General features: G+C 37.5%; 1 protein-coding gene across 1 annotated transcript in view; it reads left to right on the plus strand.

Moving 5' to 3' along the window:
- The window catches only part of LOC142338058 (uncharacterized), a 30,909-nt gene extending 13,609 nt beyond the window's left edge, over positions 1 to 17,300 (plus strand). The window contains exons 5-14 of the mRNA XM_075387690.1: positions 306 to 360; positions 583 to 624; positions 2,851 to 3,029; positions 3,680 to 3,734; positions 3,958 to 3,999; positions 6,229 to 6,399; positions 13,558 to 14,007; positions 14,570 to 15,003; positions 15,966 to 16,080; positions 17,003 to 17,300. Of these exons, the coding sequence (XP_075243805.1) occupies positions 306 to 360; positions 583 to 624; positions 2,851 to 3,029; positions 3,680 to 3,734; positions 3,958 to 3,999; positions 6,229 to 6,399; positions 13,558 to 14,007; positions 14,570 to 15,003; positions 15,966 to 16,080; positions 17,003 to 17,300 (1,841 nt within the window). The remainder of the gene's footprint in view (positions 1 to 305; positions 361 to 582; positions 625 to 2,850; positions 3,030 to 3,679; positions 3,735 to 3,957; positions 4,000 to 6,228; positions 6,400 to 13,557; positions 14,008 to 14,569; positions 15,004 to 15,965; positions 16,081 to 17,002) is intronic.
- The last annotated feature ends 1,748 nt before the right edge of the window (positions 17,301 to 19,048 follow it).

The raw sequence follows: 19,048 nt of genomic DNA on the forward strand, positions 1-19,048 counted from the left end.
TAACCGATCACTAAAAATGAGACTTCTGGATTTTTTTACTCAAAAATTTTAACTTTGATCTGAAATTTTTATGGCTATAAATTTTCATCGACGCCATAATAGGAAGTTAAAATTTTATGGTTTTTTGAATTATGAGGTCAACCCGGGCTTGCTAATTTTACGCTTTTGAAACCTTTCCAGAGAACTTCAAGCCCCAGATTTTTTGTTCACATGTTTAATTAAAATCGCACTGGGTATGTAGATTATGAAATTACATGATTACTCCTTTTGTCTTGTGAAATGAATTGACGTATACCTTGTTTTAGTTTCAACAATTTTGAGAGAACCCACTTTCATACAGAGCATCAGTGACACTCATAGGTGAGCAACGTTCCGATTAATATAACGGAACACACATCTACATTTCTAAATTTTTTTAATATCAACAGATATTGTACAGATCTTAAAATATTGTGTAGAATTGGCTTGCAAAACTTTTACTCTAATTAACTTGCATTTCGAACGATAATTATTCTTCCACAATTGTTTTTGCTTTTTTTCTGCTAAAAGTGATCAATGCTGCAACTGTTTATGTTATTTCAGGCTGATTTGGGACTCGAGCACCATATTCAGATACGAACAAGAGTAAGTTATTCTCAGTCAATAAATCTATATTGTACTTTTGTATTTTGTGCTTGGGTTTACAATTTATATGCTGTTATAAGATACAAATTATAAGGTGCAAATGTTGTTATATAGCACGTTACTATGTAAAAAAATGGACGTGTAACTGGGTGCCGTAAAAGATATAAGCCCCCTAAGCTGGGGGGGGGGGGCTTAGACAAACACTCTGACAAATAAATAAATTCTGGCAGATCCTCTTTTTCAATTTAGAGTTATGGAAACTGAAATTAACATCAACTGATATTCTTGATCGTCGCCTCACTTTTTCTGCATGGTTTTTCAGGCATTTATTTGCATTCAATTATCACTATTTTGAGATAATTTGATGAAGTTTTTGACAATTTTTTTTCCCGAAATATCCCTGGGTTTCAAATTAAGGTAAAGGAAAATCAAATTAACATCAACTGAGATTTTTGATCGTCGCCTTACTTAATCCGTAAATTTTTCCATCTATAAAGCAAAGATTTCTCCCATAGCAAAAACATCACTCTTCTTGTTCGTCCATAACCAGATAAAATTGGACATAGCGAAATTTTGGTGAAAAACCAGATGTGAATTGATTACTGGTTTTTTCTAGCTAAGTTTAAGTTAACGACTGATTCCCAATTGCGTTCAGCAAATGAATTTGTTAAAGTGAGTTTTTTCAACGCTTTTTTCGTCTATTTAGAGGTTTACAGGTGTCTAGCAATTTTTTCCGATAAATTCCTCAATTCGCGTCGGTTTTAGATGTCCAATATTATCTGAAAAATCCTTCCATTCCGCGACTACCTTTTGTTTCTATTTGCAGGTTTACCGGTGTCTGTTATCCTTTGACTCAAAATTATATCGCTGCTGTTTACAGGTTTATAGTTGCTATTTTTTTTCCGGATCTATTCTGTTTGCTCCCCCCAGTGTTTTTCGCCCAGGTTACAAATTATATGTTGTTACATAGCACGTTACTTTTTTAAAAAAAACAAGCATGGGAGCCTGGGGACATAAAAGATATAAGCGCACGGAGCTTGAGGGGCGCAAAACAGAATAAATCCTTTTTTCTGGGAAAATATCGCCATGCTGGTTAACAGGTGTCTATTATTCTTTGACTCAAAATTATATCGCGCCTGTTTACAGGTTTATAGGTGCTAATTTTTTTCCGGATCTGTTCTGTTTGCCCCCCGCCCCAGTTTTTTTGCCCAGGTTACAAATCATATGTTGTTACATAGCACGTTACTAATTAAAAAATAGCACGGGAGCCTGGCGCATAAAAGAGATAAGCGCACGAAGCTTGAGGGGCACAAAACAGAATATATCCTTTTTTTCTGGGAAACATTCCCCATCTCCATTCTGCTCTCGCTCTATAAACATTTCTCGTAAACAATAAATTAAGAAGCAGAGATTTAAAGTTGCTTACAGATATTAACAACATCGACCACAGTTCAAAAAATTATATTTCGTCGAGTCATTAATTTTATCTTAAAATAACTTTAAAACCTTGAAATAACCTTTGCATGCTCAATTAATAAAGCTTCATGTCTCTTTTGCATGCTCAATTAATCAGGCTCAAAATCATGTTTTCTTGTTCGAAAGCGCTGGTTTAATTAGGCTAAATTGCGGTTTAGAGATACACCTAATGCGAAAATTAGATACCTGAAATGAAAGAAAACGTGCTACAAGACTTGTCACCTTTTTACAATTTTAAAGTATCTCAATTTAGCAAAAATGGCGTAACCATTTTTGCGAAAAATAAGATACAAAGCTTGTGTCCTATTCTCGTTCATTTATGTATCTAATTTTTGAGCGCTTTTGGCTAAGGGAAAAGTTTTGGGGTATACCTCTGCGGCGTTATGAGGGGTGAGGTTTCTGCTAAATCGTATTAAAAATTCGCGGTTAGTTTTTACTTTTTTACTATGTAATGAAGAAAACTCAACATTCTTAATATATCTTTATTTAGTAATAATAAGCTATCCTCAATTTTTATTACATGGTTTTACAAACAACAGCGATTTTCGAAACGGTTTTAGCAAAAAAACTACAACTCAAAATTTTTGAGACAAGTTCAATGTAATTAAGCAATTTTTTGGGCGCTATAATTTCTGCTGTACAATTGCAGTTCGCTGATCTAAGCGTTATAGGTCCTGACTCAAGTTCAAAATTGTATCGAAGATGCAAGTGAATTGATTTACCCTCTTATAAGGCTAGGTTTGTTTGTAGTAAGAGTATTGGCTGTGATGGGTCATTGGGAGACGTGAGAGCCAGGATGACGGATGCGAAGGAGCAGTTGAGACGGAGTCTGTTCATACTCAATCCTACCATGCAGAACATACTGGCACTCTGCCAGAAGAAGTTCAATGAACCTGGCCTTGTCACATTCACACACCTCAGGTCAGTCAGTAAAAAGAACTGATGGAAAGAAAACTGCTCTGTGTGCGTATGTCTGTTCTTGTGCTTTCTGGTGGCAATTTAATTCCTTGTGAATATGTAGTGATGTTTACTCAAAACCGTGTGAAAACATAATGATCGTTTTAATCTGCGGTTTGCATGGACTATGAAGAGTCAGGGACAACAAGACCTCCTTAGAAAAGTGATGCAGAACAGTCTTTGCAACAGATGCATAGCATTATGGAATGTTAAAATTTGGAAATTAAAATTGCATCACGGAAGAAATTGACCTACTAGTTTCCAAAAAAATATAGATTGAAGATTTTATGTCAATTAATATAGCCATGCCTTGATTTCGTATTAATTGTTTTTAATTTTGATCTGAAATTTTTATGGCTATAAATTTTCATCGACACCATAATAGTTATAATTTTATGGTTTTTTGAATTATGTGGTCAACCCGGGCTTGTTAATTTTACGCTTTTGAAAACTTTCCAGAGAAGTTCAAGCCCAAATTTTTTGTACACATGTTTAATTAAAATCGCACTGGGTATGTAGATTATGAAATTACATGAGATTATGAGATTACTCCTTTATGAGTAGATTATGAGATTACTCCTTTCGTCTATTGTGAAATGAATTGACGTATACCTTGTTTTAGTTTCAACAATTTTGAGAGAACCCACTTTCATACAGAGCATCAGTGACACTCATAGGTGAGCAAAGTTTCGATTAATATTACGGCACAGACATCTACATTTCTAAATTTGTTTATTAACTCAACAGATATTATACAGATCTTAAAATATTGTGTAGAATTGGCTTGCAAAAGTTTTATTCTAATTAACTTGCATTTCGAATGATAATTATTCTGCCACAATTTTTATTGCTTTTTTCTGCTGCAAGTGGTCAATGCTGCAACTGTTGATGTTATTTCAGGCTGATTTGGGACTCGAGCACCATATTCAGATACGAACAAGAGTAAGTTATTCTCAGTCAATAAATCTATATTGTACTTTTGTATTTTGTGCTTGGGTTTACAATTTATATGCTGTTATAAGATACAAATTATAAGGTGCAAATGTTGTTATATAGCACGTTACTATGTAAAAAAATGGACGTTTAACTGGGTGCCGTAAAAGATATAAGCCCCCTAAGCTGGGGGGGCTTAGACAAACACTCTGACAAATAAATAAATTCTGGCAGATCCTCTTTTTCAATTTAGAGTTATGGAAACTGAAATTAACATCAACTGATATTCTTGATCGTCGCCTCACTTTTTCTGCATGGTTTTTCAGGCATTTATTTGCATTCAATTATCACTATTTTGAGATAATTTGATGAAGTTTTTGACAATTTTTTTTTCCGAAATATCCCTGGGTTTCAAATTAAGGTAAAGGAAAATCAAATTAACATCAACTGAGATTTTTGATCGTCGCCTTACTTAATCCGTAAATTTTTCCATCTATAAAGCAAAGATTTCTCCCATAGCAGGATCATCACTCTTCTTGTTCGTCCATAACCAGATAAAATTGGACATAGCGAAATTTTGGTGAAAAACCAGATGTGAATTGATTACTGGTTTTTTCTAGCTAAGTTTAAGTTAACGACTGATTCCCAATTGCGTTCAGCAAATGAATTTGTTAAAGTGAGTTTTTTCAACGCTTTTTTCGTCTATTTAGAGGTTTACAGGTGTCTAGCAATTTTTTCCGATAAATTCCTCAATTCGCGTCGGTTTTAGATGTCCAATATTATCTGAAAAATCCTTCCATTCCGCGACTACCTTTTGTTTCTATTTGCAGGTTTACCGGTGTCTGTTATCCTTTGACTCAAAATTATATCGCTGCTGTTTACAGGTTTATAGTTGCTATTTTTTTCCGGATCTATTCTGTTTGCTCCCCCCCCCCCCCAGTGTTTTTCGCCCAGGATACAAATTATATGTTGTTACATAGCACGTTACTTTTTTTAAAAAAAAACAAGCATGGGAGCCTGGGGACATAAAAGATATAAGCGCACGGAGCTTGAGGGGCTTAAAACAGAATAAATCCTTTTTTCTGGGAAAATATCGCCATGCTGGTTAACAGGTGTCTATTATTCTTTGACTCAAAATTATATCGCGCCTGTTTACAGGTTTATAGGTGCTAATTTTTTTCCGGATCTGTTCTGTTTGCCCCCCGCCCCAGTTTTTTTGCCCAGGTTACAAATCATATGTTGTTACATAGCACGTTACTAATTAAAAAATAGCACGGGAGCCTGGGGCATAAAAGAGATAAGCGCACGAAGCTTGAGGGGCACAAAACAGAATATATCCTTTTTTTCTGGGAAACATTCCCCATCTCCATTCTGCTCTCGCTCTATAAACATTTCTCGTAAACAATAAATTAAGAAGCAGAGATTTAAAGTTGCTTACAGATATTAACAACATCGACCACAGTTCAAAAAATTATATTTCGTCGAGTCATTAATTTTATCTTATAATAACTTTAAAACCTTGAAATAACCATTGCATGCTCAATTAATAAAGCTTCATGTCTCTTTTGCATGCTCAATTAATCAGGCTCAAAATCATGTTTTCTTGTTCGAAAGCGCTGGTTTAATTAGGCTAAATTGCGGTTTAGAGATACACCTAATGCGAAAATTAGATACCTGAAATGAAAGAAAACGTGCTACAAGACTTGTCACCTTTTTACAATTTTAAAGTATCTCAATTTAGCAAAAATGGCGTAACCATTTTTGCGAAAAATAAGATACAAAGCTTGTCTCCTATTCTCGTTCATTTATGTATCTAATTTTTGAGCGCTTTTGGCTAAGGGAAAAGTTTTGGGGTATACCTCTGCGGCGTTATGAGGGATGAGGTTTTTGGTAAATCGTATTAAAAATTCGCGGTTAGTTTTTACTTTTTTACTATGTAATGAAGAAAACTCAACATTCTTAATATATCTTTATTTAGTAATAATAAGCTATCCTCATTTTTTATTACATGGTTTTACAAACAACAGCGATTTTCGAAACGGTTTTAGCAAAAAAACTACAACTCAAAATTTTTGAGACAAGTTCAATGTAATTAAGCAATTTTTTGGGCGCTATAATTTCTGCTGTACAATTGCAGTTCGCTGATCTAAGCGTTATAGGTCCTGACTCAAGTTCAAAATTGTATCGAAGATGCAAGTGAATTGATTTACCCTCTTATAAGGCTAGGTTTGTTTGTAGTAAGAGTATTGGCTGTGATGGGTCATTGGGAGACGTGAGAGCCAGGATGACGGATGCGAAGGAGCAGTTGAGACGGAGTCTGTTCATACTCAATCCTACCATGCAGAACATACTGGCACTCTGCCAGAAGAAGTTCAATGAACCTGGCCTTGTCACATTCACACACCTCAGGTCAGTCAGTAAAAAGAACTGATGGAAAGAAAACTGCTCTGTGTGCGTATGTCTGTTCTTGTGCTTTCTGGTGGCAATTTAATTCCTTGTGAATATGTAGTGATGTTTACTCGAAACCGTGTGAAAACATTATGATAGTTTTAATCTGCAGTTTGCATGGACTATGAAGAGTCAGGGACAACAAGACCTCCTTAGAAAAGTGATGCAGGACAGTCTTTGCAACAGATGCATAGCATTATGGAATGTTAAAATTTGGAAATTAAAATTGCATCACGGAAGAACTTGACCTACTAGTTTCCAAAAAAATATAGATTGAAGATTTTATGTAAATTAATATAGCCATGCCTTGATTTCGTATCAGTTACTATAGTTATAAGATTAAAGCTGTCCATGAGCACTGAAACAATTAACTATCGATTGATTAGCCTAATTGCTGTAATAAACTGGTTAAATGACAACTAGCTGTTGTTTAAAAAGCAATTTTTCAGTTGTAACTGTGGAGGATGAAACTTCGGGCACATCATTGTTCCAACCCCCAATTTTAGTGGGGAGGGAAGAACTATATACTCAAATGGGTTCTTTTTGTTCAGTCAATTTTGGCCGATCGATATATTCATCATAGAGAGTTGTGAGTGGTATCATTCAAAAGTCCGTCCAGCGTAGAATATGGAATTGAAAATTTTTTATGAATTTCGTTTTCTAACGCGATTTATCCTGGTTTAAAATTATTACCGATTTGTGAATATTAGATCGATTTTTGTTCACCTTTTCAGAAATTTTTGCCTAAAATTTTGTCAATTTTAGCAAAAAATGTAAAAATTGTTAACAAATATACTGTTGATTTTTTTTGAGAGCCAAAAAATTGTTGACTGTTTTGATTAAATTTTCTGGCTAAAAATTTCAAAATTTCGCATTTTTCAAGAAAAATTGCCCAAGTAAGCTACTTTAGTCCACTTTGACTAAATTTTCTGGAAGTACACACCCCAAAAACATCTAACAAATCCTTGTTAATTCGAAAAAGAAACAGTTCTGATTCCACTTCTATTGAGAGTATTCTGGATTTAAATTTTTGCCGTTTTTTGCTACCTTTATGATAATCAAAAACGCAGCAACTATTTTTGATCTTTTAACTAACAAATTATCAAGGTCTTTTACATTCGAAACAATTGAGTGTTCCTAATGGACAAACAGCAATTGCAAGGCTGGTTTTGGTCAAATCTTGGACTGTTACAATCGAAAAACGATTCGAATTGTAATCAGTCGGTCTTTTTTAAAAAAATTATTTTTTTATTTTAAAGAAGAGAACCACTCAGATTAAAGCTCTCTGTTGATAGGCTTAGTTGGCTTCCTAAGTATTTCCAAATTAAATTATCTTGTTTCTTTAATGGAAAAGTTTTGGTTGTTTTGACTTTTAAAAACGTTTGTTTTTTGAATAAAAATGGCTTAGTGAAATTTGCCATAACTTTTCTTTTAATTTGGTCAACCTGTTGCTTAGTGTCAGCAAAGAAAGAATTTTCATCTTCATATTCTGTCCACTGAATTTAAAATTAAACTTTTTTGCGGTATTATGCGTTAAGTTATGGTTTTCTGTCTTTGATACAACTAGTTTCCGCATTTTTTTTTTTCGATTTTTAGGCATTGGCCCATTTCTCACGGTTTTTTCTGGTTTTGTCACATTATCACATTATTGACAGTTCACATATTACCTTATTGGCGTTGGAAAACGCATAATTGAACAGAGAAAAAACTTTAAAGGCATAGAGTATGGTTTTAGCGGCTTCGACACCCCTTTCTCAAAGAATTTAATTGAATTTTTATATTTGTCTTTAACTGTCGGTTATAATTTGCCACTTTAGTTGTGTGATATTTGCTGGATAATTACAGGTTTCATTGGCTTTTTTTGAAAGGAAAATGAGCCAATATTCTGATTTGAATAGATAGCTGATGGCTTCATGTCTCAGAAAACAATTGTTTCCAAAAATAAGAAAACTTTTTAACTTCGCATTTCAAAGTTTTTTTTTGTTTATGCTACCTAGTCTCCTTGATTACAGGTTCCATGTGACATTAGTGTTTTCAGCTGAAGTTGCAAGTGTACAATATCTTATTTTTTGAAAGAATTCCTAATGCATTTGCGGGCTACAACACGGGTTCTTCGCAAAAAAGATTTAAGTACTTTTTTATTTTGTCTATATTTGATGTTCTTTTTGAAGAGCTAAGACAAATTTGCATTAATTACAGATCCCAAACTCTTCTTCTGGGCGAATAAACGAACCTATTTAATCAATTCAATTTTTAGCTACTGGCTTTCATGAAAGCTACTGGCTTTCATGAAAATAATTCTTTTCGAAAAGTACAAAATTTTAATTTATTTTTGCCCCTTTATTCTGTTTTTGTCTAATGGTTACCTATTATAAACTGCATTATTGGAAGTCAAGAAAGGCTCAATTGAACATATTTTGAGGGGCAAAATATAGGTCTACAGCTTTGGAAGCGTTTTCTCGCATTTTTTTTTTTGAAATTTTGTAGTCTCTATTTGTTGTTCTTTTTGTAACCGCATACAAAACTGAATAATGCCAGTCTAAATGCCCTCCTATATATTTGTGTGTAATCATAAACATGTTGGATCTTTTCAATTGCGATCTAATGGCTTTCATGACTTTGTGATAATTGTTTTCGAAGCGTTTTCTCGCAAGTTTTAATTGAATTTTTGTTTGTCTCGATTTGTTGTTTTTGTAACCTAATAAAAAATGAATAACTACAAGTCCTAGTGCCCTCCTACAAAAGTATGTAATCATAAAGATAGTGGATGTTTTTAATTGCTATCTAATGGTTTTCATTACTCTGAAATTATTTTTCTTTTTAAATTTAAACCAATTTTTTTTTACTTTTTCTTTTTTTGTTCGTTTTTGTCTAATTGTTACCAAGCCTTGTTATGGAGTGGTCCCATATCTTTCTAGTGAAGTACAGGTTAATTTGTTTATTTTCTGTTTTATCTGGCGCTATTTTGACATTGTTAATTAATTTTTTTTAAAAAAACCGACATAAATGTTGGATGTAATTAATGTTTGTTGGTTTTGTTTGATTTTGTTGTTCGTCTTGACTTGCATTCCTAATAATGGCTGATCTCATCAATCTAATGCAACCTTTTTTACTCCACTGAGTTGTTTGCTTTCCTTTTGTTCGGACATTGTTTTTGAAAATTACTTGAAAAAAAAAACTGAAATACTATCGGTTGTTCATTTGGTAGACATTTATGCCAAAAATTTGGATGAGCTGGGTCGGAACTTTATGTTCGAACGCACATTACCTAGCCTCCTTGTTGCGATTTTGGGGATCTTATTAGCGTAGTTTTCGTATGCCGGTTTGCTGGGAGACTACTCTGTCATATCCATCCAACTTTTTCAAGAGAAAGGACCACTGTAAAATCAGTCTGTATACCCTTCACTTTAACACTATATCTTGGAGGGGCCAAAGACTAAGAAAAAGAGTAAGGTTTTGTCAAAGTCCACTTCACATGTTCTATTTTTTAGAGCCTTTGTAGACATTCGCTTTTTCTTGATTTTTGTTGTGCCTTCTCATTATTGTTTCAAAGATTAATTTTGTGAAAAAATGTCAGTTAGCGCAAAACTCTTGTGATGAAAGATCGTAAAGTGAGGGTTTTGATTATTTCTTTTTCTCGGACCGTACGTCTTTGTGGCGGAGAAAATCACGACGAGCCACCAACAGTTTGTAGAGCTATCAATGCAACCGCGGATTTCCTAACGCCTATCGCTAAAGGTATTAAGAGTAGTTGCACTGTGTTGAATTGAGTAGACGAGGCCTAATTTCAATAACTCAGAAGTAAATATAGAGGAAGCTAGTGACTAAAGTTTTCAAAAGCAATACACAACTTTTGCTTGATAACAAATTTTTTGACCGTACAGAATTGAAATGATTAGCAAATAGACATGGCATTATTTGGGTGGAAGATTAAAGATACTTTGGCAGACTGAATGCTTAGAAATAAATAACGAGAGAACAAACGTCAAATTGGCGACGTTAACGTCAAAGTGAAGGCCGCCAAAACTTCAATCACACAGCGCAAAAATTGTTGAAATTGAGGCAGATATTGTCGCGGTTATTGACGTGATCATCGTTTAACTTGGAACTCTGAAAAAAACCAATAAATGTAAAATTTTGTTGTTAGGAAGAAAAATTCCCTTTTTTAGGAAAAATGTGATATCTCGCGTAAAAATTTCTATTTGGCTCGTCATTGTAATTTGAGACCTTAATAAGGCAGGCTACTTTTTAAAACTTGCTAAGAGGTGATACACGAATAAATTTTATGTGATCTTGTTAAGGCTGAATATAATATCAGTGGAAAGAAGACAGCATAATTGTGTAGGTCGAGCATTAATAATTTCCTCTAACATTCATTTCATTAAAAAAAATCTATGTCGACATATTTTGTTTCTAAACTTATTACATTTGTAAACGGGTAGAAAGAGCCCCCAAACGTGCGAACAGGCTGACTGGGTTAAAGATAGGTTTTCAGTTCACAGACTTGAGTTTTCCAAACCAAAAACCTAGGTTCTATGTCGTCTCTATGGCTTCGGCCCCGGTGACTAACGAAGGACCACTGTTTTGACCAACAATTCAAGTCCGCTTGCGGCAAAAGACGGGTTCTACTCTGTGAATTATGTTCTATTCTGAAACCGAATGTACCCTCTTCGATTCGTTTATAAATATAATCAGTGAGCAACCTATAGGGACACAAATTTTGGTTTTAATAGCACCAACTTGAATTATTGAGTTATTAACCAGAACTCAGAAAAATTATTTGATTATTTAATTGAAACTTTCTGAGTAGTTCCAGCAATTGAATTTATTATTCAGCAAAGCTGAACGATTAGTTATTTGGACCAATGAAGCACCGTTTAATGGAACGGTAATTTACTGAATAGCGGATATAAAGTTACAAAAGCGAACTGCACAACTTGGTGTCCCGACAGCTTGTAAAACGCCAATGACGAACTGGGCGGTATGAAACATTCCTTGTCATTGATAGGAAAGCAGGAGTTACATTTGGTCCGCCGACCCGGACAGTGGGATACAAACCGCTGTCTAATCTCGAACAAAACAAAAAGGCCAACGAGGAAATTCGAGTTGCACAGTCAAAAGACGTTGAGGTGACAACTTTGCCCAAAAGAAAACCACGCGACAGAAAAGCGTCAAACTGCGGCGTCAAAGTAAACAAATTGTGACTCGGTCACGTAGTCACAGCAACCTCGAGAGACAAATCAAACACTGCATAAAGCAGATTGAGCTGAAGGAGAAAGAAGGCTGTGAACTGATCGAAAATAAGGATCGACCTAGAAAAGCTAAATCAGTATATAACCAAATTTTTCAATTCGATATTAGCCTAGAGAAGCTACTTGACGAGAGGCGTGATATTTTTAAAAATTTGGAATTCTACCGACGACGCAAAATCCGACAACGCGAATTTTTCATCAACTTAGAAGCCGATTGGTTGCCATAAATCCACGGCCAGACAAGCATGGTGGATCAGCAGAATCAGACCCCTCTCCAAAACAGGGCTGCAGTGCCAAATGAGAAAGCTCCAAGATATGTGGGAGAAACTGCCCAAGGCTATGTTAAGAATCAGCAAAAAGAAAACCAGGACAACGAGTCCAAAGCATCTTCAGATAAAAGGGCAAAGAAGCAGAGAAGCTTGCAGCTCTAGACAAAGAATTTAACACAAAAATGCGTCTCAGAAAAATTGAATATGAAATGAAGCAAAAGGAGCTTGAGGTGGACCTGTACCGCTGGGAAGAAGAAGGTGAGCTCAAACTGCAATTCGAAAAGGAAGCACTTGATGCCAGAGATTCTGGTTCTGATGACGGTGCTCCGCCGAGTATAAGAAGCTGATCGCCTTTCAATTGAAAAAGTCCAAGGAGCTAGGACGTCCTCAGCTGGCTCAACCAATCAGATAAGTTTGCACACTTAAAAGTTTTGATCATACAAAGAGCGGGCACGACAACTATCGAGTCAGTTTCGATCGAGAAAGCTTACTTAAATCCAGATCTCCTAGCGGCGAGGTTTCCAAACTCAATATTTTACCGGACAGGTTTGAGCGCGATGTACCGAGCAGTAGTAGTCAGCTGCCAAAGTGGAAGTTAAATTCTTTTGACGGAAATCCACTCGAGTGGCTGGAATGGTTGAACATGTTTGTAGCAACCATTCATAACCGTGCCATACCTCAGAGAAAATGAGCTACTTGAAAACATTGCTAACTGGCAAAGCAAGAGGGGCTATAATAAGTATGGGCTACTCCGGAGATCTATATGGTGAAGCTTGGGCCTTGTTGGAACGGAGGTTTGGCCGACCTTACCTAATTGTTGAGGCTCAACTCAATACTTTGCGAGTTCACCAGGCAATCCGAATGCATGATTCAAAAGTTTTAGTCATTTATTCAACAACCATCAGTAACATAGTCAGTGTTCCGAAGCACTACAAATATGAAGGCGACTTGCGATCTAGTGCAACACTGCAAATCGCGATTGAAAAGTTGCCACCTAATCTGAAGGAGAAATGGTGGTTCTATGTAGATAAAACCAATGAAGACCGACCAGATCTCCTAGAGAACTGGTTATCTAGAATGTCATTTGTTTACGAAGGCATCTCACGGCCCCCAGGAGGATCATCGACGAAATGCGAACAAAACCAAGCAGTTCTCTAAATCTTCGAATTTTAGTGCGAGTTTAAACGTAAAGGAACGCAGGCAACGAATAGCGATCACTGCCCCTTAGCCGATGAAACGCACAAAATTTGGAACTGTCCTTTTTTCAAGAACATGAACGTGAGTGATCGTTATGCATCTGTAAGGAAGCAACGCTTATGTTAGGGATGTCTGGGAATAGGACATGCAATCAAAGATTGTAAAGTCAACGCTTGTGGTATAAATGGATATACCAAGAAGCACAAGCGATTGCTACAATCAGAAAATCAAATAGACGAAGGCAATCACGCAGTCAACGTAAGCGCAGCAACAATCAATCAAAGTAACGAAGTTACGAGCTTTCTTCAGATAGTTCCAGTCTCAATTCAGAGTGACAGCTACAGGTTAAACACATATACTTTCCTCGATAGGGGATCAACGGCATGATTCATTGATCAAAGCGTTAGCGAGAAGTTGCGAGCCAAAGGTACCGATGTTACGCTTAACGTAGCCGGTATACACGAAACGAAAGATTTGAAAACAGAAGTGGTGTCCATAAAAATAAAGGGACCGCATTCAAAAGTACACTTGATGGAAGCGCTTGTACACCCGTCAATTTCATTGGAAACCACAAACTACGAGTACAACAAGCTGAAGCAAATCTTCAACCACTTGACCGATCTCCCAAACAAAACGTTTAACTTAATGGACGTCGGCATCATTCTCGGTCAAGATGCTTACGAGCTACAGAGCTCCTTGGACTACAGGGCAGGAACAGGAAGTGAACCTTTCGCCGTTCTAGCAGAGTTAGGATGGGCAGTCAGTGGGCCCATGACGGGCAAGAGAAGACAAAGTATTTGTCATTTCGCCTTCATAGATGATGTGAAACTGACTGAGAATATCCAAAAATGGTGGGACATAGAAACCTATGCTTCTAAAATTATTGTTGTCAGTCAGTCAAAGAAGGAGCTGCAGGCACAAAAGATGCTAGTGTACGACAAAGTTTACAGGCGAGCGGTACGAAGTGGGAATGCTTTGGAGTGAACCAGAGCCCAACCTGCCGAACGACTACAGCTCAACCTTGGCTCAGCATCACTCACTGGAGCGAAGATTCCAAAGGGACCCAAACCTTAAAAGTTTGTATCAACAGTCGATAGATACAGACGTACAGAAGGGATTCGTAAAGATATTGGACGAAACCGAAGTGAATGGCACCTTCGGGAAAAAATAGTATTTGCCACACCATCCCGTGCTAAACCCGAACAAGCCTGGCAAAATGAGACGTGTTTGCAATGCTGCTTCGAAGTACAAAGGGTTATGCCTTAACGACAAGCTACTAGCAGGGCCTGATCTACTGCATGGTCTGATTGGAACGATTTTCAGATTTCTTGAAGGACCAGTAGCCCTAACAGCAGATATGGAATCGATGTTTCTGCAAGTGCAAGTTCCCGAGCAGGATAGAAGTTGCTTGAGGTTTCTGTGGCGCCCAAGAATTAATGAACCTGTTCAAATATACGAATATCAGCGTCACGTGTTTGGAGCTAAGAGATCTCCTACTTGCGCAAACTATGCTCTCAAACGAGTGGGACTCGATAACGAAGAAGTGTATCTAATTGCATCAAAAGCAAAACAAAGTAATTTTTACATGGACGGTTTCACCAAATCAGTCGAAACCCCTGAAGAGGCAAGCGAACTCTTCAGCCAGTTGCGACATCTCCTTTCGCAGCATGGATTTCAACTTACCAATTGGATAATCAACAGTGATGACGTTTGCAAAGCAATCCCAGTCGGCTTGAAATCAATCAGCATTACGAAGCAAGTCGAAGTGGAACCCAATACAGAGGGATCTTCAGTGCTTGGGTTACAATGGACTGTTAGTGATGGACTGTTACTTCAAGTGTGCCGAGGTATGAACAAGGAAGTTGAAGCCCCTATAACCCAGAGAAAGATTCTGTCACTGGTATCTTCTGTAATTGACCCAATCGGACTGTTTGTTCCGTTCAGCGTCACCATGAGACGACTTCTTAAAGGCATCTGGACTGAAAAGGGTCAATATTGGGACCACCAAGTGAAGCCTGGTGGGGAAGTAGAGTTCTTGAGGTTGAGGGAACAACTGCCAATTGTAGCTGAAACAGTCATCGATAGAAGATACCTCAACAGAGAGAGGGATAAAACCATTTTTCATGTGTTTGCTGACGCATCTTAAGACACGATGTGTGCGGTGGCCTATCTACGATACCAAACAGAGGACTACTCCTCCGACTTAGCATTTGTTATTGGAAAATGCAGAGTAGCACCGATGAGGCATCTTTTAATACCACGACTGGAATTACAAGCAGCAGACATGGCAGTACGGTTGAAGGAGCAGATTGTCAAGGAACCGAAATGAAGATAATGTTGCAGTTTTTGGTCGGACTCAACAACCCTACTGCAGTGGATACACAGCTGCCATCGTAAACAACAAGAGTGTTTGTGGCCAATCGAGTAGCTGAGATATTGGATACAACTAATGTTTCACAGTGGAGACATGTGAGCGGTATCAACAACCCAGCGGACATTGACACGAGAGCGATCAAGATTGAAGAACTCAGGAGGAGTGAGTGGCTCATTGGCCGGCGTGGTTAAAACGACCACAGAGTGAATGGCCAGAGCAAGTCAACCTTGTCTTTGCCGCAGATGAAGAGAACATACCCTCATCAGTCTTCACGACACAGGCTGATGAAAAAAGCGGTTATTCAGTGAGAACAATTGATTTTAACAGACTAGTAAATACAATGGCATATGTACGGCGGTCATTCAGCACATACAAACCAGCAACACTTTTAGTCAGTGTTGAAGAAAAAGAAAAAGCAAAAGCAATCATCTTCAGGTTACTACAGCGAGTTTGGTGAAGAGATGAAATCTCTCAAAGTTGAGAAGGAAATCCCAAAAAGCGGCAAAATTCTACAGTTCTTACTTTTCCTGGATGAGGAAAATCTGTTCGGGTTAATGGCAGAATAGGTGAAAAGTCATTTGGAATTCAACGCAAAACATCCAATATTGCTTCCTTGGAAAGATCTTGCAAAACGAGCACAAGAACAACCATAACGAAGGCATTGAGCATGTCAGGATCATTGTTCGGCAGAAGATATGGATCCTAGGCATACGAAACGCCTCACGATCAATCAAGAACAAGTGTGTTACCTGCAGAAAAGGTAGAGCACAAACGATAGCACCAGTAATGGCCGATCTATCCGAAGAGCGTTTAGATGCTTCAACCGCCTGTACAGATGTTGGAGTTGACTACTTTGGCCCTTTCACTGTGAAGATTGGGCGAAGAAACGAAAATCGATGGTGTTTTCTGTTCACATGTCTAACTGTGAGAGATGTGCACTTAGAAGTGGTACCCAAATTAGACACGGATAGCTGTATCAATGCAATCATGCGATTTATTGCACGAAGAGGCAAACCCAGTACAATCATCAGCTACAACGAGACAAATTTTGTTGGAGCTGAACGAGAGTTTGCAGAGTACGTTGCTGCATGGAACAAAGAAGGGATCGAGGAACGTCTAATTCAGCAAGGCATCAGATGGAAATTCAACCCACCCGCAGCACCCCAATTTGGAGGGGTATGGGAACGGTTGGTCAGAAGTTGCAAGAAAGCACTGTATGTAGTCTTGAGGAACAGATCAGTCACAGAGGACTTTCTTTCAACTACGATGTGTATTGTGGAGCAAAGATTGAATGCTAGACCGTTGACTCCAGTAAGTTATGATGTCAATGACTTAGGAGCACTGACCCGCAATCACTTCCTGCTTGGCAACACATATATCTGCTGACCATACCTATCATGCGCAGAAGAATTTGTCGATCATCGAAAGCTCCTTTGACAAACTCAAGCATTTGCAAATCTCTTTTGGGACAGATTTCGAAAAGAGTATCTGCCAGCATTGAACAACCGGCAAAAGTGCCGATCTACAGCAGACGAACCCCTTACAGAAAGCGATCTCGTTTGGTTGATCCAAGACCGTGACAAGCGGGGATATTATAATCTGGGTCGAGTCACGGAGACCATCGAAGGGTCCGACAGAGTGATTCGATCAGCGAAAGTTCGAACGAACGACGGTGTTTACAAGAGACCAGTGGTGAAACTCGCTCTTGTGTTACCAAAAGATGTTTTCGTGATGGGAAACAGGGCCGGCGGTGTGAAGGCCGACCATTAATTTCAATAAAACAATTTTGTGTCGACATATTTTGTTTCTTAATTTAATGCATTTGTAAACGGGTAGAAAGAGCCCCCAAACGTGCGAACTGGCTAACCATGTTAAAGTCTTTACAAAACAAGGTCACTATAACTGCTTTAAACCAAAAATGCGGTTTACACCTGGTAACAACCCACAGCTGCTGCCACTCATACAGAAGTGAAGTGAAGGAACTAAGTCTCGTGAAATTCCGCATAGGTCTGATTTCACACACTTCAAAGCATAACAAAAGTATGCGTGTTTGTGTCGCAGATTGCTACGAATAATCATATAATTATGCCTGAGCTTTGTTGTAATCATAGAAACCGGGTTCAGTTTTTGTGGAAAAACGGGAGCTCTAGCTTAGCAGAACACCAGAGATTTTAGTTAAAATCAGGTTGGCTTTGAAAGAACAACTAGGAAAACTATTTGCATAACAAAACCAAGTCTGCGTAGCCACTCAACCTCACTTGAGCAGTAAATTACTGTGTATTGCTAACGTGAAACTTGAAATTTATCTTAACATCGATTTGGTCTTGAAAGTTTGAGTAACCTGAGAAAGAGGAAATTAAAGAACCTTTGATAGCTGAACATTAGGGTGACAAAATTCCTCTTCTTTGACCAGACGCGCGACTTGTAATCAGTTCGTTGAAAGTAATAGGCGGTGAAAGATAGATTTTCAGTTCAGACTTGAGTTTTCCAAACCAAAAACCTAGATGCTACGTCGTCTCTATGGCTTCGGCCCCAGTGACTAACGAAGGGCCTCTGTTTTGACCAACAATTTAAGTCCGCTCGCGGCAAAAGACGGGTTCTCCTCTGTAAATTGTGTTCTATTCTGAAACCGAATGTACCCTCTTAGATTCCTTTATAAACATAATCAGTGAGCAACCTATAGTGACACAAATTTTGGTTTCAATAGCACCAACTTGAATTATTGAGTTATTAACCAGAACTCAGAAAAATTATTTGATTATTTAAACAAAACTTACAGTAGTTCCAGCAATTGAATTTATTATTCAGCAAAGCTGAACGATTAGTTATTTGGACTAATGAAGCAACGTTTAATGCAACGGTAATTTACAGAATAGCGGATATAAAGTTACAAAAGCGAACTGCACAACTAGGTATCCGGACAGCTCGTAAACCGCTAATAACGAACTGGGCGTTATGAAACTTTCCTTGTCATTGATAGGAATGTAGCCGTTACAATAAGCTTTAAAATTCTTGATTTGAATGTGCAAATAAAATAAACTACAGCGTGAAAAATTACATTAAATTTTAAACTATATCCCACAAAATTAACTATATCCCTACGTCGTCAACTGCAACTAAACGCTATCATCCTCATCAATCAGTTGTTCGAACGCCCCACTCAGATTGCAAAAAGGTAGTGACAATGCCCTCAAATTCATCGCAGATCAACAATTAATCCCCCCCCCACAAGTTTCATCTACTCTCTACAGACTCAAACCAGTCTAGGTGAAGTCCATAGTAAAAACAGAGTATCTCTCCAAGAACTTTGTTCTTTGCAAACCTTACTTCAAAGCCGATAGGAAATTAATTAACTTATGAGCGTTTTTGACGTTGAAATCAGCTCCAGAGAAAGGGTCGTTTTGGTGATCTGGGAACCTCTCTATATATCCTAAATGCCTCACCCGATTTTAATTTTATCTGTTTAATCTGTTTATTTGTTACTGAGTTCTCTGAAGCTGTTGAGGTACAGCTGATTA

The sequence above is a fragment of the Convolutriloba macropyga genome, chromosome 4 (assembly GCF_964194025.1).
Source record: "Convolutriloba macropyga chromosome 4, txConMacr16.3, whole genome shotgun sequence".
NCBI classification, from domain to species: Eukaryota; Metazoa; Xenacoelomorpha; order Acoela; family Convolutidae; genus Convolutriloba; species Convolutriloba macropyga.